We start from the raw sequence: 25,839 nt of genomic DNA, 5'->3' as shown, positions 1-25,839 counted from the left end.
CTAGATGTCATGCTTCATGGAAGTCTGTAACTCTCACAGTTCCCAGCGCCATTCTGAACACCCAGGAGATGTTATGAGAAATGACAAGTCCTCCTTCTTTGAGCTGTCTCCACGGGGGGCTTTATTTATTTATTTTTCCAACTATTGGACTCTTACCCTACAGGTGCTATGTAAAGCACCTGATGTGTATAGTCTCTCATCCAAAGCTTACAACTCTGAGGGGAAATCTTGTTTCATTTTACAGATGTCGAAATAAAGAGTCAGTAACTAGACTGAAAGTTAAAAATAAGTGGCAGAGCTGAGCTCTGAGCCCAGGGGTGGCTTCCTGACCCCTCCACGCCTTTTTTTTTTTTTTTTTGCTTTTTAGGGCTGCACCTACAGCCTATGGAAGTTCCTGGCCTAGAGGTGGAACTGGAGCTGCAGCTGCTGGCCTACACCACAGCCACAGAAACAGCAACAGCAAGAGCCACATCTGCAACCTATACCACAGCTCATGGCAATGCCAGATCCTTGAACCCATTGAGCGGGGCCGGGGACTGAACCCGCACCCTTGTGGATACTAGTTGGGTTCTTAACCCACTGAGCCACAAGTGGAACTCCCTGACCCTTCCACTTCTAATTGCTGCCTTGCTGCCACGTCAGAGGCACCATGGGGTGGGGTCAGTGGCCTTTCTTCCCTCTGACCCTCAGTCAATGCCCTTCATCCTCTGGGCTCCAGCTTTGGCTCTTACTCCCACTCTTGCAAGGGATGGAAGAGGGGAACAAGAAGGTTGGAGCGGGCAGAGGGCCCAAGACCAGATAGTGGTATTTGGGGTTCTGGCCTTTAGACACTAGTTATTTTAGGTAGGAATCTAGTGTATATAAAATTAGCACATTCCTCTAGTTTTATAATAGGAAGAATTACAAGATGGATTGAAAGATTCCCACCCCCTGGTATGCACATTCTGTTGCTATAAGTTGAATATTTATGTCCCTCCAAAATTCACATGTTGAAGCCCCAATCTTCACTGTAACAGTATTAGGAGGTAGGGCCTTGAGCAGTAATTAGGTCATGAGGGTTGAGCCCCTCCTGAAGATATTCGTGCCCTTAAGAGACACTAGAGAGACAATCCCTCTCTGCCATGTGAGGATACAGTGAGAAGGCCCCTATCTGCAAACCAGGATGTGGACTCTCATTAGGAACTGAACCAGCCCCCACCTTGATCTTGGACTTTCCCGGCCTTCGGAACTGTGAGGAATAAATGGTTTTTGTTTAAGCCATCCAGTCTATGGTATTTGTTACAGCAGCCCCAAATAAAACATCTGTAGGAGTTCCTTTTGTGGCTCAGCAGGTTAAAAACCCAACTTACATCCATGAAGACATGGGTTTGATTCCTGGCCTCACTCTGTGGGTTAAGGATCTGGCATTGCTGTGGCTGTGGCTGTGACATAGGCTGGCAGCTGCAGCGCTGATTCAACCCTTAGCCTAGGAACTTTCATATGCCATAGATGGGGCCCTAAAAAAAAAAAAAAAGGTATAACACCTATATAAAACCCTCACTGTAACTATGATGGGATCTTGATCCCATTATTAGGTTCCTAATCAGTGGATTTCAAGTTAATTAAGAACAAGATTATCTGAGTGGGTCTGATCTTACTGGATGAGTTTTAAAAGAGAAAATGGAAACGTGAGAGGGTATGGAGGGGACCATGTGGCAAGGACCAGAGAGCGGCCTCTAGGATCTGACTGTGGTCATTGGCTGATAGTTAGCAAGACAGTAGGGACCTCACACAAAGAGAATCCAGCCCAGAACCTGAGGAAGTTTGGAAGTGGCTATTTCCCTAGTGGAGCCTCCAGGTGAGGATCCAGCCAGCCAGCATCTGTAGTTTAGCCACATGAGATCTTGAGAAGAGAACTAGTGCCTGATGCCTAATCCATGTGAGATCATAAATGATTGTGGTTTTAAGCTACTAAGTTTTTGGTAATTTGTTATGTAGCAATGGAAGCCTGATACACCTTCCTGCAATTCATTAAAATAAAAAAAAAAAAAATCAGTCTCAGGAGACCCAGGCAGAAGAAAGAATAGATCCTGCCTCCTAAGTTGGGATGCTGTTTGAGGAGTTAGAAGCTTAAAACACCTTAAAAAAAAAAAAAAAAAAGTTGAGAAAATACTCCCATTTGCCCAAGATTTGTTTTTACAAAGATGTGTCTCCCTTCAGTGAGGTAAGTTATCATCTCTGATCAGTTCTTCTGACAGGGAACTTTGAGAGAAAGCTTTCTGGGGCCTCTGGAAACCATGGGAAACCTCTAAATATCCCTACAAAAGGGGGAGGAGATGCCTAACATCCCAAGTGCCATTGGAAGCTTTTACCAGGAATGTCTGGGTTGGGGGGAGAGCCCCATTTAGGCCCACCCGCCTTTGAGAAGAGACTTTTTTCCTCGGGAAAGTAGTCCCTCAAAGATGCGAGGCCTTTCCCAGAAGGTACTCTTACCTGAAGGTTCCATAACAGCCCAAGCGGGACTTGCCTCATGAGTGGCAGGGCTTTGTCCTTTCCATTACCATCCAGCTATTAAGATGAAGGCCCCAGGAACCCACAAACCTTCTCTCTTGCTGATGGAGGATAAAGTTGATGTAGACAGACAGCTAATAATATTATGCACCAACAGTTTCTGAAGGCTAAGCAAGTGCTAGGACATGCTGCAGGCACATGGTCGCATTTACGCTGCTCCAGGGGACTCCAGTAGAACACGCACTCAAAGAGGGCAGAGGCTGGCTCCAATCTGGTACCCCGAGTGCCTCGACAGTGCGCGGACACGGCGGGGACCTCGAGGCGTATTTGTTGTGAACGAATGACTGAATACATACATGAGCGAATATGTAGTCATACCTTTAGAGCTATCAGCATTTGCTCAGATTAGGAGCCCGAGGTTCAGAGACGTCAAGACATTCGTTCCCCAAGGCCCACGTCCCAGATTTCCTTGGTCCATCTCCCTGGCTCCTTGGGGGCCCTCGGCGCCGGCGGACCCATCAGGCCTTGCGGGTCTCAGGCGGCGAGTCTGGCCGCGGGCGCCCTCTGTCGGCGCCACTCCGGTGGTGCAGCGGCCCCGTCCGCGGCGGCGCAGGTGCGCGGCGCCGGAGGCGGGAAGCGGGGCGCGTCAGCCCGCTGACTGGGCCTGGAACGCTTGCTTCGCGTTTTGGGAGGCTCAGCGCGTTCCCTCCGTGGCACCTGGATATCGCTGTGAGTTTCAGACGCGCGGTCCTGCGTTTCTTTAAAGAATCGGCCTCGAGGTGGGGGCGCGGGCAAGGAGCCGGAGAACCAGACAGGCTGTGGGTGGGTAGGAACCAGACAGAGGCTGTGCGAAGCCGTCAGGGACCAGATTCTAGAACCCTGGGTCCTGGACTTGCTTCTGGGGAGACGGGAGGAAGTGGGGCTGGGGAGCGCGCTTGCCTTTGGGTCAGAACCCGTGATGCCGCTGGGGCCCAAATGAACTGGAAGTGGGGAAGACCCTTGTTTCCTTTTTCCAGAACGTTCTGTTGCAGGCCCTCTTGGCCACGCAGGCGTGCTCAGCGCGCACCGCGGAGCTTGTTTCCTGGATAGAATCACACCGCTCTGATATCTGCGTGTATTCTACCCGCTCGCCTCATGCACTGGCCTTAGCCCTTTCAGTTTCTCCGTTCTTTTAAGAAGAGAGGTAGCTGGAGTTCCCCGTTGTGACTCGGTGGTTAAAGAACTGGACTAGTATCCATGAGGATGCGGGTTGGATCCCTGACCTTGCAGCAGTGGGTGAAGGATCCTGCGTTGGCGTTGTGGCGAGCTGTGGTGTAGGTTGCAGACTCGGCTGCGCCGAGCTCTTGCTTCCTATGGTGTAGGCCTGGCGGCTGCAACTCCAGCTAAACCCCTAGCCTGGGAACCTCCATAGGCCGCGGGTGTGGCCCTAAAGGACAGAAAAAAAAAAAAAAAGAGAGAGAGAGAGACACACAGCTGTATTCACGCATATCCAAGACAAATTCACAGTCAAGAAGCTGTGCTCATTCTCTCTTTCGTAGCAGTGGCTTTCTCATTTGCACATGCAGCAAGGACTGCTTCTGGAGTTTTGCTTTTGGTCCCCCCTCCCCCATAATTATTAATTTCTCTCTCTCAAACTCCAGTGAAAAATACTTGTCTCTTATTTCTCCCATAGGAATCCTATATTCCTTAGATGGAGAGTTTAGCTCTGTTGATTAGGCATGAAGTATAAAACAAGTTAGAAGATTGAAAGGGAAGTGGTGAATCACCCTGAGAAGATAGGACAAATGCATTTGCTAGTCGGGATGATTCAGTTTTCTCTGGGAGTCTTGGAAAATATGGTGTGCAGAGGGAAGGCCATCCACTCCCATGCAGTTCACCAAAAGAGGGTTTGAGGGTATTTTTTGATTCCTTTTCACAATACTCAGCACGTTCCTAATCATTGTATTCCAGATACTGAACACAAGCTTTTAATCTCTTCTACCAAAATGTTTCGCACTCATTCCAACACTTCTAAATTGAAATTCGAAATTAGTATTCATTGAAAACGGGTTTGATGCAAAGAAAGGAACATGAATGAAACCTTCTAAGCCTTCTTTGCATTTCCAAGCGCAAGTTCCATTCTTCGGAAAAGTCATTGTTATTGGTTTGGGGACGAATTTATTCAATTCCCAAGTGCCACCTCCAGAGGGCACAGCTGTCTCAAAAAAACAAAAAAAAAAATTTTTTTTTTTTTTTTTTTTTTTAAGTTCCTTCAGTTTTGCCAAAGAACTCTCTAGTCTTTAACTGTGATTCCTGGGACCCAAACTTGAAGTAGTATTATCTAACATACTTTAATATTCATTTAGATGTTTTGGTATTTTACTTTTTTCAGCAAGGAACATTTAGAGTATTTTAAGTTTTTATAAAACTGAAGGCTTAAATCCAATGTTGTCAATTGCCTCTGACTTTAAAAACCTCTGTCTCTAGTTTTAAGTAATAACTCCAGGCAGATTCAAGCAGCACCTTTTAATTTTTTAAAACACATTTAAAAGTTTATTAGCTAAAACTTGACTTTGTATTTTCAAGAGATTGCACTCCTGGTCCTAGCTGTCCTAAAAAATGAAGTGTGAAATGTGCTGTTGCTTGCGTATAAGGATTTATTTTATATTAGGATTTAGTGCCCAGAGTATTCTTGTAGAGTCTGCTCTTGAATTCAGAGTAAATGCTTTGGAAGCCTTTTACTCCTGAAGCTACACTAAACATCTGGGGGATTTATTTTTGCAACAACAAAATTTATGGTAACTTTTTATTTAAAAATGCTTTTATTCATCTGCAGAGGAGGGGAAGCTGAAGTGAATTTGCTCAGAAAAGAATGGGGTTATTTTCTTCTAGAACCTACGTGGAACTGTTTACTCTTTCCCTCCTTTGTCTCAGCCATCTCTGCTGTGTTGAGTGTGAAACTGAATCCTGTGTAAGGCTAAAATCTAAGGCAAGGGAGACTAAGGATTCATGCAGACAATTTCCGTATATTTCTTTCCTGTGTTTGCTTTCAAGCTTTCACTTGCTGCTCACTTTGGGCTTTTTATTTTCCCTGTTATTTTTTCCCCCTGTTAACATTAGACACAAAAATCTAGCAACAGGGTGTGAAAGGGACTGTTTGTAAGTATTTAAAAATGCTTGACACTTATTTATATGAAAACCCTTTTTAGGTTTTGAAAGCTTATTTCCATGTTGGCATGGAAAATTTTGGAAAGTATGCAAGCTAGATGTTGAAAGTGTTTAACTTCCATATTTGCTTGGCATAAATGGGAAGGAGCTACAACAACCACCAAAACTGTGTGTTCTGTAAGAACCCATGCCTAGGAAGTGGTCTCAGCTAAACACGTGGAATCAGGAGAAGACTTGATGAAATAGGCCTGAAGTCAGGTTAAGCCTGGATGAGCCATTCATGGCTAACATGTATGGCACAGAAGTATAATTAGCAAACCCACGAATTATCCCTCTTCTATTTCGATTCAAGAAAATGAATGTTAGTTTAATGACTTCTTCCTTGGCCTTGTCTCCCCAGTGGGAGGATGGAAGATCTTTGATGGCAAAGAACCACATCTGATAGGTATATGTATTCTATTTCATCATAACTAGCCTGATGTAAGACCAAAACGGCCGTCCATAAATAGTTGGCAATTAATTGTTAGTCTGTGCAACTGTTGGCCAGGATGCACTCCCAATTAGAGAATGCCAGACTTGAAAGTTTAAATCCTGTGTGAAATCCGAAGTGTTTTTTTCCCCCATTGTGTCTCTGTGAGGCTCATGGCACTCTCAGCCTTTCCTCAGGTGAGTGGATGTGCTGTTGTCATCTGATGGGTGATGTACAAGAAATCTGTCATTAAGCATTTGGGATTTTTGGTGCCTCCATTCTTCTGAATTAGATAATAGCTCTGAGGAGAGTGCGGTGGAAAGGATTCCAGGGAAAGTGAAATTACACAGAACATCTGAAATGGAAGGGGCAGGAGGCTGATGTTTCAGCAGAATGGAGGTAACTAAAGTGAAAAATATGCTCTCCTCTGATCCCCCTCTTCATATATCATAGCGTTTCGCATATTCATCTGTAAATGTTAACTGTTCTATACAAGATCCTGTACCATTGACGTTGAGTGACGTATAGGGCCTTGAAACGTAGTAGTGTCCTGTCAGTGTGTGTAGAAGTGAGGCCATCAGGCATGCGCCTCTGGGCCCTCCAGCCTCGGAGGAACATTTTGTTCGGTGACCTCTTAAGTCCCTTGCCAATGAAAATGCTAGGTGATTCTGCATGGCGTATGCTTTACACTCATTTTATTAGAATCAAGGACGGGTCTACAAATGCTGAAGTATCAGAAGGAAATGTGAGATGATGACCAGCAAGCTAAAAGCACGGCGTCAGTACATTAAGGGTGTGTCATACCCATGCAGGGTCTTATTTCCAGGCCTGTTAGCCTAGGGTTGTGTGTTAATTACATGAACAATTCAGATTTTTTGTCTCTGACAGTGGAGTCTAGTTTGAAATGCTTATAATTCTAATTTAATTAGAAATGCATTCAAAGAACTAATATTATTTTCAAGAAGTTAGAAGTAAATCCCTTGGTAAAATACATGGACCTTTGATAATGTGAATCATAACCCGATTTCGAACGAATGGGTGTTCTTCAATTAGCTTTGCTGGAAGTCTGGCAGAACTTGGGGAAGAATTCTGGTGCAGATGCGAGACTTTCCTCACTCTGTGACTTAGTTCAGGCTCTATATTAAAGTTTTTCTTCCCCCAGCTACCAGTCTCCAAAGAGAAGTCATTTACTAAAAAGGTCAGTAATTAAAACAGTTCCTACTTTTCCCTTCTTATTGTCAGGACTCCCCGCCCCGTTACCTGCACATCCGTGTAGATGAGTGAGTGTCTAGCCGGAGACAGAGTTGCAGGTGGAGTGTAATGCATCATTGACGTTCAATTAATGGGCAAGCGGCAGTACTCTCCCCTTCCCTGGGTTACCTTAGGCGATTTCTAGTCTATTGTAATCAGAGCCTAAAAGCCGGGGCTGGGCCATGGTCTTTAATGTTAGTGGCCTCCTGGTGGCACTAGAAGGACACTTGCTCTGCACAGGAAGGCTACATGTTTGGCAGGTAGAAAAGATACCAGACACACTCCCCACAAATCACATTATGCCTTTTTCTTTTTTCTTTTCTTTTCTCTTCTTTCTCTTCTCTTCCCTTCCCCTCTCTTCTTTTCTTTTCTCTTCCTTTTTCCCTCCGCCCCTCCCTTCCTTCCTTTCTTTGTCTTTTTAGGGCCACACTTGCAGCATATGGAAGTTCCTGGGGGTCGAATCAGAGCTGCAGCTGCCGGCCTAAGCCATAGCCATAGCAACACAGGATCTGAGCTGCATTTGAGACCTATGCTGCAGCTTGCAGCAACGCTGGATCCTTAACCCAGTGAGCAAGGCCAGGGATTGAACCCTCATCCTCACGGAGACAACGTTGAGCCCTAAACTGACTGAGCCACTTTGGGAATTTTTCATTGTGCCTTTTCAAAGTCTGTTTGATTACATTTGCTGTGATGTGGATAGGTTCTTACAGTTTATCTTCCATCTCAGAAGGTGGTTTGGGGCTGGACGTACATTCTGGTGTTTGTTAATTCCTGAGGTGACACTTTCAAGTCCCAATGTTTGGTGTTCCACAGTCCCAGAAAGAATGATTTTTGACTCTTTGATCCTATAAGAAAAATCCAGTTGTTTTCTATCTTGCAGTTCATGCTGATGGCTTTTGCTCCCTCATCGTTTTAGCAGATACTTTCTTTTTCAAGACGGAGCCATGATGAAGGGGGATCTGTTAGGATATCGCAATGATGTAAATAACAAGCTGGTTGGAATTAAGAGTACAGCAGAGATTCTTAAGAAGTTAGAGCAAAAATCAGTTCTGATTATCAAGCTGAAGAACTATTTTTTAAGAAAGGGTCCAGAGCCCTTTTTTAATGTCGTGCCTGTGTGCAGCATTCCTCTGTTTGCTGAGAAAAGGAAACACAGGCTCAGGAGTCAAATGCTCCGGACACGGTTCATTTAGTTAGGCTTTTTCCCCCTTGGTCTTCCTGGTGGTTTTCAGCCTCTCCAGTTTTCTAATAATGTTACTTGGAGAATTAAAGACAACCTGAAAAACAAAACTGAAGCCAGGAAGAAGGGCAGACAGTGACAATGAACTGAATTCTCTAGGCTGTTCACAGAATGGCAGCAAAAACAAAAGAACTTCTTTTCTTCTTTATAAAAACTGCTGTTACCTTTTCTTCTCTTTCAGACCTTTTCTTCCTGTTCTTGGCTTTCTTGCAGCTTTCAGCGTCTCATCATGAATGGCTATTTTAACTTTTCCTTTTTATTAATAAATAATATGATGTTACTGTTAACTAATTTACTGTTTGGAAGGTAGAGGCTTTAAAGGAGCATTTGCAAAGGTTTTAGAGTAATTGCAATTTTAAGTCTTTTTTTTTCCCTTTTTTTTTTCTTACCCATTGAATCAAATTTTCTCAGCCAAAGTGTTTTGCCTATTATTTACTGCTGTTTTTTTTTTAAAAGATAATTGAAAGTTGTTCTACAAATATAGCTTAAAAAAAAATCATGTTTCTCGGTGAAAAACAACCCTGAAGTGAAAGCCGGCTTAAATGATAGCAGAACAGACTCACAAAGTGAAGCTGACATCCTGGAAGAAGGGAGAAACGCTAATGTTACCAAGTAATCAGTTTGGGCCATTTCAGTGCTAAATGACAGGATCAAGAAGAAACATTTTTAAATTGATTTTTAAGACTGTCTGAAAAAGGAGGCTGAATTGAATATTAAGTGATTTCTTTGGGGCTGTCAGAAATAATAATGGAAGAAGAGACAAGCCCCGTCTTGCTGCTGATGGTGGGATCAGGGAATTTAGTGTCAGTGCAGATTGGAGAGGAAGTTCTGCCCTTCAATTTTTAAGAAATGTTAATGAACAGAAGGGAGAGGAAGCAGCCCAGGAACCTAACATGAGTAGGTATGCGCTGGAATGGGGAGAGGAGAAGATGTGGCATCTCCCGCTGGAGTGCCAGGAAAGAGGTACTGTGATGAGCGTGTGTCGTGCTCTGTCCTCTGTGAGGATAAGGGACCCCATCCCTGGCGGCGCGTGCCACACCGGGTGCCCTCGCAGTGGGAATGGGTTGTCCGGACACATCCATCCTCTCTCCCACCCACCTCACCACCCCCGCTCGGGGCAGTAGCCATGCCCATCTCTCCATCATTCTGGCTGTTGAACAAGCCCATATGGCATGAGGGTTGCATTCATGTCTTTGGTCTCATTAGCACCGTGTTGGAACCAACTGAGTTAACTGGCTAATTAATAGAGAGATGCATTGAGTGTTCTCTGGGGTTTGGAACCAGTTTCCTTAAATTAGCCATGTCAGTTACCACAAGCCCACAGATAGCAAGAGCTGGAAAAAGATCTGGCAGGATTTAAAAACATATAGGGAAACATGGGGCATTTGAATAAAAATGGAAAAGAACACCCCCTGACTAGGATTGCGCTTTTCCAGCACGCAGTTGCAACTATCACAGCATCGTGGACGGAGACAGCATTCTAATGGGTTACTTTCTCTACAGCCTGTTTTCAGAAGTGTCTTAAATTCCACTTTTTTCTTGTTCTATGAATATGTAGGATGGAAAATGTAACCTTCTTTAACATTCTGATGTGGAAACAAAGAGCAGGCATTAATTCCCTAGCCTTTGGTGGACAGTATCCAGCTCCCTTCCTGGAGACTTACCCACCTTCCCTTTCTGTCTTGGGGGATTGGGCATCAAGGCACCAGGCCTTCCCTAAGCATGAGGAGGGCAGTGTTTGTGATTCAGTCGCAGCCTGTGGTTCTTAACTAGGGATGAGCTTATCTCCTCTGGGACATTTAACAATGTCTGGAGACATTTTTGGTTGTTACACTAGAGAGCATGCTGCTAGCATGTACTGCGTAGAGGCCAGAGACGTTGTAGATCGCGCAATGCACAGGACAACCCCCTACAACAAGAAATTATCTGGTCCAAAATGTCAGTAGTGCACAGGTTGATAAACTCTGATCCAGGCTAACTTGACTTTCCCTTCTGGGACCTTGAGATATCAGTGGTGTGATATAAGCAACAACACCCCTCCCCTAAATGATTCAAACTCATTCATCTAGTAACAACACCTCATTAACACTGTCAGGTTGTTCTTGTTAGCTAGACCTCCTCCTGAAACCTTTCTGGATTCCTTTTTTTTTTTTTTTTTTTTGTCTTTTTTTAGGGCTGCACCCATGGCATATGGAGGTTCCCAGGCTAGGGGTCTAATCGGAGCTGTTGCTACTGGCCTGCGCCAGAGCCACAGCAATGCCAGATCTGAGCCACCTCTGTGACCTATACCATAGCTCACGGCAACGCTGGATCCTTAACTCACTGAACAGGGCCAGGGATCGAAGCTGAAACCTCATGGTTCCTAGTTGGATTCGTTTCCGCTGCGCCATGATGGGAACTCCCCTCCCTCTTTTTTTCTGTGCTAGACTCTGGCCTCTTTTATCTGTTCTTTGAGCTCCACTATACCCTTTTGATTGTCTTTTTCTGCTGGAATTAACCAGAGTAATTTTCTGTTGCTTGCAATCAAAGTGATGTGGAGTAGCTGACAGTTTAGCATAGATGTGTCAGATGACACCTCATAATTCAATGGTGCCTTATAAATCATGGCTTTGGTTATTAAGTATCTGCTAAGTTGAGAGTCAAGTTATAGGGAGCGGAAGCAGGAGGGCAGAGAACCCCATACATTTGCACTTGTGCTGCTCTGCCTTTGCAGTGGTAAGGAGAATCAACAGATAGCTTGAGAACTCACTCCTGAGCAGGGAAAGAAATTTTTCCAGGATGGCGGGTCATAGTGGCAGCAGATCAAGTGCAAACCTCAAAAAGTAGGATTTTTTTTCTTTTTTTAAGTAACCTACCATCCTTGAAACTATGCTGCCTTTGACCTCCTTGGGCTGCTGTGCACAGTGTTGAAGCCAGGGGCTGCAGATGAATAATTTCTTTTCTTTTAAAAAAATCATTCTTCTCATTTCAAGCTTCATTTTAAAATAATGAAAGCATAGACAGCTGTACCTTACAGGAACAGAAGTTTTCTTTAAAGATTTTTTAAACTCAGCTCAGCTGACACTAGCATGGTGCTCTAACTGCATTAAATAGGAGAAACTTTTCTTAAATTAAGATGATCTAGGGAACAGACTCTCTTGATTACTGAGGCTGGAATAGGCGAGTGTGGGTGGTTGTCTGAGGCTGTTTAGCTGTTGGAGACCTTGAGGGCTGCCTCATAAAAGATCTGTTTTGTTGGAAGCTTCCCTTTCACTAAGTGCCTGGGTTGGAATATGTTAAACTCTTCTTCAGTGAGCAAAACCATAAAGAGATGTGAGCATACAAATAGAGGATTTGTGTTGGAGATCTCATGAGGTTCATTGTACTTCTCAGAGAGGGTTTCTTTTTTTAAGATGCCAGGAAAATGCCATGGTATTTTATTTTTGTCTCCAGTAAATTGCTTTGGAAACTTAAACAAATTAAACATCCTGTTGTGTGTTTCTGAGACTCACTGGGGAAACTCAGTCTCTCTGGTCTGAAGTTTCAGGGAGGAAGTAATATGTGTGTGTAATCACCTTTTAAAAATAGTTGTGCATGTCCATGAGCCATTCAGTATCACCTGGAATTGTAAGCAGTTGTGTTTATTATGAAAAGAAGAAAACAAAAGGGAAGTTTTCGGAGTGTGTGTGGGTATCAAATCTGTGTGTGTGTGTGTGTGTGTGATGCTGTAAGATGAGAAATAGTGTTTCTGATTCTTTTTATATATTTTAGGAACTGATTTCTAGTACATTATATTGGTGATACTTAAAATCCACTGATGAAGCCATTTGGGAGCAAAGGTAAAACAAATCTTGATAAAATAATAATCAATGATCACCATTCAAACGAAAGGCGACATGAGAGAAATTAGCAGCTAAAACTTAGAGCTTACCTTTGGGATGTAATGAGGCTCTGTTTTTCTTGGGTCCCCATCACAACCACCACTGTCCTTCATTTCCAGTGTTGGTAAATTGAAACAGCTCAGAGACATAGACCCCTGTCCATCTCCTGCCCCCACTACACTGGATTTCTCTGAAATTGAAGGATTGCTTTCTTTTGGTCCCTTCCTGCTGGAGAAATGGAACAGCCTGGAAGGCTGGTGCTCCTGGGTCTGAGCAGTAAAATTCTCCTGGATGGTTAATCCTAGTGCTTCTCCCCACTGACAGAGTCTCCTGGACAATAGGAACTGTCTGACTTGGTTACTTCTCATGAAAACATCTCAGACCCCCACCAGCTTGAACTCTCTGTTGAAATATTATATTTAAAGGCCAGACAGAACCCAAATGAATGGATGATTGCAGCACCTTTCAAATGTCACTTAAAAAAAAAAAATCTATGTAGTGAAGGCTCAAGTCCTTTGGGAAGGAACAGGAATGAACTGTCACCTGCGTCCTCCCTGGCTTCGTTCTTGGCTCTCCCACCTCTTGCTGCTTCTCTGCTCTCCCTCCATCTCCTCCTTCCCACCCCACCCCCGCACCCCCTCACACGCACACCTGAGCTACATGAAATTCTGGTTTGCGATTATGCCCTGGAGGCTGAACTATGCAAGAAGTGTCACCCACAGAGGTGTTTCCTTTCGGAATGTCATTGTTTAACTTCAGGGTCCTGTTATGCTTGTGTGAATGAAATGTCAGAAATGAATTTCACCGTGTAATTTTCCAGGCATTGACAGGCCTTTGCCAGCTGTCATTGGATCATGTTTTTACCTTTGGTTTCCTGCCATGTTTAGGGTTTTGACCTATCCTTTTGAGTCCCAGTAATTTTACCTCTCAATATAGCTTCTGATGGAGGTCTCTGCTGCCAGGGGTGACTTTTGTAACTTTAAGGCATGGAGCGATTTCTTCCACGGGCTTTGCTTTTTATTATTTTTAAAACCTCAAGTGTCATGAATCCTGTCACTTGAACGGTGTTGATTTGAGATTAATCTCGTGGGTATTATCTATTTTTGTCTGCAGTCTTTGCTGATGAGAAGGGCCCACACTGCAGCAAAGTCTCTGTCTTTTTTGAAATATAGGACTGAGTTCTCTTAGCTGAAAGAGGCATTTTAGGGGAGAAGAACTGGGGTAGGAAATGGAAATGCTTTTTTTATAAAGAATCCAAGTTTAATTGGAAAGAAAGAAAACTGAAGTTTTTCATTCCCCACGTAGTGAAGATTTTGAAAAATCCTACTGCTCTGAAGTCAGAAGGCAGATTTTATAAAGTACAAGCAGATTGTTTTTGAACTGAATGTTAAAGCTCTGCTGTCAGAGTTGACAAGCTCCCGAATTCAATTTTCAAACTAAAACTTAGAAAACCGAGGAGACACTGTGTCTCCTCAGTATCTTATCAAAAGAAATGCGGTGGCAGGTGCAGGCCACTGTCTCTGCCGGCCGGGGCGGGGGGGGGGGGAGGCAGGTGGCACCCCCACATTGTCTTTTGGTCCCACTGGTAATCCAGTGCGTTTCTGAGATGGGCTGTGATGGGAGGGCTCCAGCCGCTCAAGCTCAAACACTGGACGATGACAGGCCACTCAGCTTTGTCTCCAGGAATGGGGAGAGTTTTACCATTTTTAGAGAAGCTTCAAGCACCGGTGAGGTTTGCCCAGGACTTACAGGTCTTCATGGTTGGCAGAAAAAGGATTAAGAAGCATAGAAATTAGCACACTGGTTGTTGCTTTATAAGAAAAGTATATAGAATTCTAGGCAAAGCCACCACCAGCCTGTCGTCTTTCTTTCTTCGGGGATAAAAATTAGCTGATTACAGCTCATGAAGTTCCAAGATCTTTATGTGTGTAGACAGTAAAGGGTTGTCCTATTAAGGGTTGTCCTTAGAAAAAGATATGTTGCAGCTAACTACTATATTAATACAGCCGAGTATTAAATATTGACAGTGTGCCATACGCTGCCTTAGAGCCATTTAAAGTTCGTAACAACCCGAGAAGTACATTATATCCTCACCATTGTGCAGATGGGGAGAGTGAGGCTTAGAGGGTTTATTTAGGATTTCCCAACTCGTAAGGAGAAGAGCTGGGATTTAGATCCCGCTCTAACTCCTAACCTTGCCCTCTTAACATTTACTGTAAAACTGCCTCCAAAGCGATGACAATGATGAGCTCAGTGGTAGAATTTCTTCCTACAGATTCTTTCAACAGTAAATAAATACCATGACCTTTTGAATACTCTTCAGGTTGTGTGATTCTATTAAGTCTTAAATTTTCACAGGCTTTTATTTTGTATCCATTTGGTCTTTGAAAATTCAGATTTATTAGTTGCTATATTTTGTTTTTATTCCTGTAACTGTTATAAAAGCTTATTAAATTGAAATCTTATTACTTGGAACTCTCAATTAGCCAGATGTTTTTTTTTTTTTCTTTCCTGTACTCCGTTTTTAGAAGGAAGAAGAAAGCCACAGAAAAAAATAAGTTTATATCAGAATTTCTTTTAAAGGTTAAATATCCAATGATCCTTTAAATTTCTTTTAAAGGTTACTCAGCTACCATCCAACTATGTTAGAGATCAGAATATGAGTATATCTCTTTACGACTTTGGAATGCTTAATCGATAGCAAAGTCTGCTAAAAATGTTAAGGTATTAGTAAGACTAAGCTAAGGGCGATGACAAAGAGTCCCTGCATCCTAATAGCTTATCGTAGTAAAAGATGATGTCTGGAGTTCCCATCGTGGCGCAGCGGAAACGAATCTGACCGGGAACCATGAGGTTGTGGGTTCAATACCTGGTCTCGCTCAGTGGGTTAGGGATCTGGCATTGGCGTGAGCTGTGATGCAGGTTGCAGACGAGGCTCAGATCTGGTGTGGCTGTGGCTGTGGTGTAGGCCAGCAGCCACAGTTCCAATTGGACCCCTGGCCTGGGAACCTCCATGGGCCGAGGGTGTGGCCCTAAAAAGGAAAAGACAAAATAAATAAGTAAATAAATAAATACAAAATAAAAACGATGTCTCGTGCACCTGACAGTGCAATGGGACTCAGCCGCGGTGGTGGTGGGTAGGTGGTTTGCTCTGCTTCATATACTTACTCAGGTAACCTGGACTCTGTCTTGGGGCTCTGATATTCCTCTAGAATCTCAGCTCTCCACTGAGTCTAAGGAACCTGACTGGCAAACAAGGGAAGCCAGTCAACCTGGAAGCTTCCCTAGGAAGTTATTAGGGACCAGAATGGAAAGTGGCACATCGTTCTGTCCACATTCCAATGGCGTGACACGTAACTGTAAGGGAGGCTGGGAAATAGAGCCCAGCTCTGTACCCAGGAAGGAAAGGAAACAGGGTTTGGCATCATCTAGCATGGTCTCTGTCGCAGCTGTGACATAAAAGCCTGAGATTTTTATGGCCCTTCAGATATTGCAAAACGTCTCAGTAACATCTGATTATCGTCTAAATTAGGGGTTTCCAAAACTTGGGTCATTAAAAAAAAATCTCTTCAACTTCCCTTAGACCCACATAGGACCAGAATAGGGGGGTGGGTGTAGAAGCAGACCTGGAATCTACATGTTTCAGGAGCTCTCCAGGTTATTTGGATGTCGTGGTCAGAGTGGCACCAGTTCCTTTGGAAATCACTGGTCTAGATAAGGCACTTGATAAGGCAGGAATGTAGAGTAACTCATTTCAGAAGATTTTTACCAAAAGGACTGGGTGAACACAGAGTGAGCTCTTGTTACTTGGTAAAGTAAATGAGCCTGAGTCCCTGTTTATGTCAGCCCTTGGAAATGGTGACACCTTCAGACATTTTCTGTGGGCAGGTGTTTTGAAAGTCTTCAGACTGCTTCCTAGCTCATCTTGCTTCATTCCCCTGGGCAATGCCCTCTGTAGGAGGAGAGCCATCCTGGATAATGCAGACACTGACCACCTATATTTATCAAAAAAACTCTCTAATGTCTCATTTCAACCCTTTTCACCTTCCTAGCAAACACAATTACAGATTCCTAGTGACCTAAACTAGCCCAGTAGGTGTGAAGGCCATTGCAATTGTAAAACTGTTTTCTCAATCTAACAGCCATTGGGTATTAAAAATCAAATTGTATCACTTGTTTTTGTCTGTAAGAATATGGAGCAGCCTGTTTGTTTGTTTTGAACCCACATGTTCCTCACATGACATCCTTCTGCTGCTCCATTTACATTTTTAATAGTGTGTGGCTTTTGAGAGATAAAGGTAACCTCTTAAAACCAATACAAGTTGCTGGTGAAATTGGTCTCACCGGTTCTGCAGGACCATTCCATGGTTGCTACCCTGAGTGAGAGTGGGAGGGCACAGGGCAATATTTCAAGTTTCCTCTTTTGTGTTGCCATCAGGTTGGATTTATGAAAGACAGTGGAAATTTATCACCTTTTTCTGTTATTCCAAAACTATAATTTTTGGTCTCTTGGTTGCTTGTGAACATTTCTGATAAAATGCATAGTGCTCTGAACCTGTGTAACACGGATTTGTTTAAGATCTTAAATTATATATTGCTGTGATCCGAGCAAAGAATGAAAACCTGTCTGCTGTGCTTTCATATTGAGGGCAGCATCGCACACCATCCTGCACAGCTTTAATCACACTCCTCTCATAGTTATTTCACCTTGCTTGCCTAATCCCTCCCACCTTCTTTAGCCTTGCATTCAATCACCCCTGTCATCTGACCTCAGTTTAAAACTGCTGGTGAGCTTTGCACTGGTTTAGCCTATAGAGACCTCACCCCAGATCTCTACCCTAGGCAGCTGGTCATCATCAGCCTCCAGGACATCTTGAGTTTCTTTGCACCTCATAGTTCCAAACCCCATCACTTCCTAAGAAATTCAATCCATTCTTGAAAATTCCGTTAGAAATGCCACAGTCCCAAAACCTTCCCTCTTCAACTGAACTATGATATACCACTTACCGTGATTCTTTTAGTTTGGGCTAGGAGTATTAGATTTTTCTACTCAAGTGTGAGCTCCTGGAGCTCAAAGATCTCACATTATTCATCTCTTATTCCTTATGGTGCTTTAACAATAGTGAGTATTTATTGAGCCTTCATAATAAACAGCTTTCAGTTGAGAATTATGATGTAAAGTCAAAAACCCAATGTTAGGCTATTAATTTAGAACATGTTTTCCAAAGTGTAATAGTAGTACAGGTTACTTTGGGAAAAATATCTAGTTATGTGAACATAGGTCGTTGTACTGCAGGGCTTTTCAAAGCCTTTACTAGGCTTATAGAATGTAATATGCTGATGTGGCTATCGAAGAGAGAATGTAGTATGCATCATATTTCATACTCTTTTCACTACTTTTTTTTTTTTAAGCATATTGATACCGGGGTTTTCAGTTACTGATTTTGGGAACTATTGCTTGGAGTAATATTCTACATATTTATTAGTAAATACCTTGTGTGGTCAAGAGTAATTTCACTATTAAAGTCATTCTTGATTTCTCTAAATATCACTGCTCATAAAGAAACAAAAATAATGTTTACTTTGCACCTCTAAATGTCCTTATTTTGGGTATTGTATGTATGTGTGTTTGTAAACTGCCAAAATTCATCAGATAAGCTGTTTGCGTATATTTATGTTCAGGAAAAATCCTAATGATCTAAATGAAACCTTTAATAAGCAAGACATACAGCTGAGAGTCATTCCCTTGTCAAACATCTTTGAAGAGCTATGCAAAAGCCTTTGTCTTAATTTTCGTGAAGGTCACCCATTATTCAGACTATTTATGTAAATCTCCATTAATTCAAGCTTTATTGAATGATTTGCTGAATGTAACGTCAATGCTTAAGGTTTTTTTTTTTTTTCCCCCCGGTTATTGATTTATCTGTTCTACCCATTCTTTCTGTGAACACTGATTTAAAAAAAAAAAAAAATCAGGTCATTGTGTGTTTATATTCCTCTCCTTTAAATGAGGTCTGTTATCATCAGTAATCATTTGTCAGGGCTGTAATTGCGTGTACAGTGGATGAGATCAAATTTCAGAGCAAGAGGAGTTAAAGGAGCTTTTACGTTGAGGTTAAACCTGTGATTTTTTATGAACTTTGGGGCACCTAATTAAGTGATTAGTAACAAGCAGGAGTGTCCAAATGTCAAGTATATAATTATAAAATAAACAAGAGTGGGTTTTTCCAATAAACTTCTGTGCTGTGCCCTGTTTCCTCTTCATGGGCCCCAAACAAATTCTTCTGGTGAAAAACACAAAAATAGGATGGATTTCCACTGTTGGTGGCAAGAAATCTTGTCTTGTGGAACATAATCACAAAATACTTAGGGTGAGAGTAAGTTTGAACCTGGTAAATCTATGGATGAGTATTAATTTCATCTATCAAACCATATATTATAAAGAAATTCAGTTTTATTCCTTTTTATATCTTTATTTTGCTCACTTTGGACTCTCTTTCTGTTGAGCTTCACTGCCAACATTTCTCTCTCATTTCAGAATTCAAAACAGTTAATATTTTTAACTGAAAAGTGAGTTGAATTTGGTGGAGCTAAGGAGTAGGGGGCTATAAGACATGTCAAACGTATTACTACTTAACTGAGTGGAAAGTCTCCTGTGACATAGCAGATGAAGGATATCATTTTTTAAGCCCTCCTCCCAACATTTGTTGTTGGTGTTTCTATACAAATAGTCAGTATTTGACAGATTCTTGTAGGTTTTGGCCAAATATCAGGGCCTGTTGTATGCTAGGGAGAGTGGCAAACAGAAAGTAAAAGTGATTAAACATTGTGTTTAATCACAATGTTTGTGATTAAATCTTTTTTGCCATTTGTCATACAAGTAATACATAAATCCACTCTTTTAAGTAAAAATATAATGCACATATGGGTTATTTTTCTCAGATAGTTCAATAGAGAGGTAAGTGGGTAGAGTGATCCCTCTAGTTCTTTTAACAATCTTATATCAACCTACTGTTATGTGTTCAAGTCTTTTATACTCGGCATTTCCAGTACGCGCCACCTTGGCTGCACTCGAGAGGCCTAAATACCAATGGTCCAAACAAGATGGAACTTCATTTCGCTTTCATGAAAAACAAGGCCAGAGGCAGGCAGCTGGGCATCGTACGACTCCGCTTATGGCCCAGGCATGACCTTGTACTCTTGTCCAGTAGAGCTGCTAGAATTCCAGAATCTCGTCTGAATTCCAGGCAGTGGGACTGAGGATATGGAGGAGAAAGGTGGGCTTCCCCTCAATGACCAAAATTTAGTCCTGTGGTTCTAATTCACTGAATTAGAAGAGGACTGAAAAATGTGCTTCCTTTTTAAAAATCTGGATGGCAAGAGGCCCAGCTAAAGATCTGAGTTTTTATAACAAAAAAGGATAGAAGAGATTTGGGAGGCAGCTGGAAGCCTCTGCCACAGACTGTTATCATGTTTTAATATTTCAGAAAGTGCAAAAAGGAACATTCCTGAACATGGACAGTCATGTTGGTTCATGGTAGTAAGTGATATGTGTCGAGTGAGTCACAGGGACAGAACGTTCTGGAAGAATGGCTAAGTGAGATCATGGTGGGCTGTGTGGCTGGAGCTGCCATAGCCATGGAGGTGGAGCTCCGCTTGGTCCTGATGGCTGGGTAAATTGCAAATGAGAGGACTAGGAGCCTATCTGGGCCAGGCGAGTGACATGCACCAATTCATTCATTCATTCAGCCCCTGTCTATTGAGCACTTAGTATGTGCCAGACAGTGATCACGCAGAGATGGGACCAGCATAGCCCCTGCCCTCATTGGCACTCACAGACACTAATTCGTAGCACTTTGATCAATGGGACAGATGCCTCTGGGAAAGACAGTGAGGCAACCTAAGCTGGGAGAGAAGCCTAAGGCCAACTTGGGGACCTATTTAAAGACATTACTCCTGAATTTGTAGCCAGTAAGGGAGACACTAAAAGTTATGAGCAGAGAAATGATCTGATCCAAGTGGTGTTTGAGGAAATCGAACCTGACGTGCACAGGTTGACTGGAGGAGAGCAAGGCAGCCTTGAAGCAAGGGGCTGTTACTGAGCTCCCTGGGCGGCCATGAAGGTCTGAGCTAGGGAGCTGGCCCTGGGGGGAGAGGGATGGGTACAGTGCTGTGGCTCAGAGCATGCTTCCTGGAGATAGGTGGTCCTAGCTTTGGATCCTACCTCTGTCCGCTACCAGTGGGCTGGGCACTCTTAGTCAGCTCAGTGTGTCATAACAAAATATCATAGACTGGGTGGCTTAAACAACAGAAATCTCTTTTCTAACAGTTTTGGAGCCTGGGACATGCAAGATCAAAGCGCTGGCTGACTTGGTTCCTGGTGAGAGCACTTTTCTTGGCATGTAGATGGATGGATGCCTTCGGCTGTGTCCTCATATAGTGGCGAGAGCAAACTCTGGGGCCTCTTTTCTTACCAGGGCAACAGCCCTTTGGATTAAGGTTCCATCCGTATGACCTCATTTAGTCTTTATCATTTCACAGGCCCTTTTCCAAATACAGTCACGTTGAGGGTCGGGGCTTCACCACGTGAATTTACGGGGGCACAGACATTCTAAGGGTCCTTATGGCCATCTGAACCACAATTTCATATCATCAAATGAGGGAAGTTCCATCGGTCTCTTTAGAGGGTTGTCATGAGGATTAAGTGAGGTGAGGGTTATACTCAGCAAGGTTTCTGGCACAAGGGAAGTGTGCAAAACCAAAAACTAGAAGGGACAGGTGGGCCAAACATTTCAGTGGAAAAATTTTAAGACTTGGGGAAAAGATACAGAAGACAAGGGAGAGTGTGGGCATAGATGACGCCGAGGACTTCAGCCAGGGCGATGGGGAGAATGACGTCAGTCGGGAGCAATGGGAGCATCTGGGAAGGGGCCAGTTTTGGGGAAGAGATTGATGAATTTGATTTCAGGTCTGTTGCTTTCGGTGAGATGGCTGGATATGCAAGTGGAAATTTCCAGCAGACAGTTGGGGTTTATTTACAAGAGAGGATATATGGCTGCTAACGACAGCTCCTGGGGGACACAGAATTGGTAGAGGCTGAAATTCAAGAGGAAAGAAACAGAGAATGCAAATGAACCTGCACAGACCCCAAAAAAAAAACCAAACCAAAAAACGGGAGGCCCTGGCTTATGCAGTAGGAATTTAGTTTTGTAAACTTTTCAGGTCAAACAAATGAATAGTCTGAGGCAAACTTCAACCTAGGAGCTGAATTCTGCAGATCATTTCCTCCGTTCTCCACTCTACTTTGCATGTTGTGGACACCAGGAGATCATGGTTCAGGGTCTGAAGCCACACAAACGTGCAGAAAAACATTTACCTCTTAAGCATTCAGGTTGTGGATTTCCTGTGAAGAGAGAAGCAGCTTTCTCAGTAATCGGACGACGCAGCTGGGAAATTTCTGAACTAGGATATTGTCTCAACACTGCAGAGTCTCGGGCAGTCTGAAAAGCCCTTAGCACTTCAGGATCCAATTAAAAGGGAATTATTTTCCCATTCCACAGCTAAGGAAATGGATCAACAAAGAGGCTGAATGACTGTTTTAAGATCTGACAGATGTGAGGCGGCAGGCAGGGGAATGGGATTTGGAAGGGCCCCCCTTTCTGAGGTGCTGAGTTATTTTCTTTTTAGTGTGGCCTGTCAGTTCTCTCAGCTATGAGTCAGTTGAAATCTACCTTTGATAGACTCATGCCAGTAAATAAAAAATAGCACACCTTTGTCCAGTTGCAGACAATGGAAAAGAGCAGCATATAGAACTTACTGTACTTACTGTTAGCTTTTCATTTTCCATTTTGTATCTGCGACCCACACAATTCTTCACATGCCTCCAAATAAAAGTAAAATACTCTTTTCCTCACTTTAATTTTGCATCCGCTTAACTTTGCTGAAATAGTTCTTGCTAATATCCTTGATGTCTTTTAAACACCAGGTCCATTTGGACTTTCCCCCCCGACTCCCTTTCTGGATTTTTCTGCTGTTTGCCACTACTTCGTCAAAATCTGTGATGTTGGTTTCCAGGAGACCACACTCCTGGTTGTCATAACCCCTCAGAGATGATCCCTTCTTGGTTTTCTCCAGGGGATCTCCCACTGCTTACTAGTTAGATCCTGGCATCCTTTTCATCCTAAGCATACTGTATTTCTCATTCTGCATACTCTCCCACCTGGTCGATCTAATCTGTTCTAATTATATCAGTTGGCATTGATATGTCAGTGACTCCTGAATCTTATCTCTGGCCCAGATTCTCCTCCCCAGCTTCAGACTTACATACCCACCTGGACAGTTTTATTCATATATCTCCTAAGCACCTAAAGAACAAAATATCTGAAATCAAGAAAGTCTTTCCTCCTCAAGTTCTTTCTCCTTCTACCACTCTCCCATCTATGAAATCTCAAATCTCAGAATCAGTGATAATCCCTTTCTCCACCAGCACTTCTAGGCACCTACATAGTAGTTAGTCATTCAGTAGCTAGTGCCAGTGTTCCCCGTAATTCTCAAGCATTTGGGGAAGATAAATATAGCATGATTATAAGAAGGGGAAAGTGACAAAAGTTTAGATATAAGAATGTCCAATATATAGATGGTGCGGTTAAACTGTGATCACTCCCATGTTCCATCTTCAAGGTAGACTTGTTTACCCCCAAAGGATCTGTACATTCTGATGAGATTCAGCTTTTTTTGGTGGATAATAAATTGGAACTATGGGAAATTAAAAAAACACATTGAATTTTGTATCAGAAAGTGTATGTCCTCCCCCCATTTCTAGATGAACATGTGAAAATCCAGGGGAGAAAATGTCTTGCCCAAGGTTGTAGAGCTGGCTTGCAGTAGACGCCAAGTAGTTTGATTTTTCTCTTCTGTTCTCTTTTTCCTCCAGTACAAGACTTCTCTTTGTAATGCATGCTGCCCTGCACCAGCAATGACTCAGGAAGCACTCAGAGTTTATTCTCTAGAAGCTTTGCTGTTGAATTCCACTCAATCCTCTAGACTATTCATAGTGATTTTCAGGGTGGGGTTGGACATAACAGATCTGGCCAAATAGCACAGTATCGTCACTTTTCCGTCATATGTGCCAGGTATCACCTATCGTTCAACACAGTTTTCCTAATGATCCCAGGAACAACCCCAATGTCCTTAACACAAGACTTTCGGTAGTTAATGTCAGTCAGCTGGCATTCGTAAGAGACTCGAAACCCGTTTTCCAGCCCTTTAGGAATTGCCTTAGCCCCCATTTCTGTTGTTTCTGGGGTCAGTGTGGTGGACAGTGATACTCTAAGAAACTTCGTCAGCCTTTTGACTGGCATCTTGTCCCCCATCGTATGTGTTTAGATTATTATTGAGCAGGCAGTCCATTGCTTTAATAGCATCTGCCTTTCCTGTGCTGCATTTATAATCACCTGGGAGGTGGTGCTAGAGAGAGACTTCCTACCCACTGGGGATGTGCTTCAGTAATCCATCTCTGCTGAGGTCTGCGCGGAGTTCCGGAGTTCCTCCTTGTGAGAGTTTGTCAGACCAGAGTCTTTCCCACTTATAGATGGAACTCGTCGGGCACCAAGAAAGGAAATATAGAGGTGGAAGATGAAAAGTCAGTAATGGAATTTGAGTCCCTGGACCTCTGGAGCTTCAATATGAACATGGCGTGCCTTCCTAAAACTCACCCCGTGGTATTTCCTAAAATTCTTCTCAGCTTTAACATCCAGTTCTTTGCTTTCTTCAAGTTAATTTTTTGCAAGTATGAGAAAAATGATATTTTTGAATAGACAGAGTTTCTGAGACTCAGAAACAGTGTGCCAGATGGCTGGAGCAGCAGGACGTGTATCCCATCAGGAGTAGAGAGGGAATTGCGAAGGAATAGAGAAAAGGTGGGAGGGATGGTAAAATGATAATAAGGGAATAGAGAGAGACGAGGTTATTGTAATAATTTAAAAAAGAAATCCCTGTTGGATTTCATGACATTTAGTTAATTGATCATATATATTCATCATATGATTTCTTTATTTCTAATACTGTCCCAGGTATCTTGAAAAACGTGAGTGACGTGACTCTTTTTCTTTTTTCAGAGAAGCTTAAAATTTTAACAGAGAAATAACTACTTATGAAGGGGTTAGAGAAAAATGTGAGCTTTCTCCCCATCAACTTACATGTCTGGGATTTGTTGTATATCACCCTTCTGATCTTAGTTCTGGGATGATAAAGTCTTCTAGCCTAATACCTACACTGCACCTTGGCAGGTCTCTTTTCACTTCATTTTCATCTTTGTGATGATGAGTCACCCAGGCTTTATGTTTAATTCCTTCCTTTATCCTTAGCTCCTTACACCATTCTAGGCACATAAAAGATACTGAGTAATTGTTGAATTGTTATTTCTCTCTGTGCTTTGACACTTACAGCTCTTTCTTCTAATTCAGCCATTTGGAAAACTCAAATTCAGCCCTTCCTGATTTCACACCTGCATTATTCTATGTTCTCTCAATTTTTCACTCTTGCCAGATCAATCTTCCTAAAATGCCACTTTTCTCAAATTGTTTCCTTGCTCAAGGATTTATGGGTGTTCCCTATTGCCCATGTTGTCAACTCTATACTTTTCTGCTTAAGCTTTTAAGACCTCCCCATTATCTCCCTCTATCTCATCTCTGCATCTGTATCCATCATTATCCTCACAACGAGCCTGGGGCTTCATTAAGGTCAATCTGCTTCTTAGATCCTGTCTATAGTTATGTTAAATTCAGCTTCTGAGCACGTGAGTCTGCTGTTCTGCTTGCCGTGAATAGCCTTCACTTTGCTCTTCTGTAGTTGACTTATCAAACCTCATATTCAACAAGACTTCGCTCATTCGTTAATCAACACACAGTAATGGACAGTCTACCATGGAAATAAAGGTCAGGAAGATGTAATTCCTGCCCTTAGGAATCTCGTATGAATCCGGTTTACTTTGCTTTGTGCTAAGCAGTGTTTTGTACTTTTCTGTTGAATTGAGTAACGCTGGTGGCCCCTCCATTGCATGATCTTGGACAAACTACCAAATCTTTCTCTGTATCTATAAAATGAGAATACCATTATAGATATAGATATGTATCTGTAACTTCATGCCTGGCTCATTGTAAGTTTTCATTACTTTACCTATTATTATTATTACTGAGATTCATACTACTACACACCAAGAATATGCAGTCTCATATTGGCTTATAACTATTTCTTAAGTTTAGCAGTCCTCTCAATTGAGCTAGAAGCTTTGAGTGGACCAGGTCTTGTTCTTGCTTTAGCCAACACAATGCCAAGTGCATGGCTAGGAGATTGTTCTGGAAGTTTCTTGTTGATGAAGTGCA

General features: G+C 42.8%; 1 protein-coding gene across 1 annotated transcript in view; it reads left to right on the top strand.

The window, feature by feature from the left end:
- The first annotated feature begins 2,183 nt into the window (after nt 1-2,183).
- LOC146403549 (uncharacterized) overlaps nt 2,184-25,839 on the top strand; it is a 433,862-nt gene continuing 410,206 nt past the window's right edge. Inside the window, exons 1-2 of the mRNA XM_085024906.1 lie at nt 2,184-2,203; nt 2,895-3,219. Coding sequence (XP_084881032.1) covers nt 2,184-2,203; nt 2,895-3,219 — 345 coding nt within the window. The remainder of the gene's footprint in view (nt 2,204-2,894; nt 3,220-25,839) is intronic.

Source organism: Sus scrofa, chromosome 5, assembly GCF_054392235.1.
Source record: "Sus scrofa isolate SSC_HxYL_T2T_F1_AM1 chromosome 5, Sscrofa_HxYL_maternal_Yorkshire_Landrace_v2.0, whole genome shotgun sequence".
Lineage (NCBI taxonomy): Eukaryota > Metazoa > Chordata > Mammalia > Artiodactyla > Suidae > Sus > Sus scrofa.
This window is presented reverse-complemented; position numbering and strand designations above follow the sequence as displayed.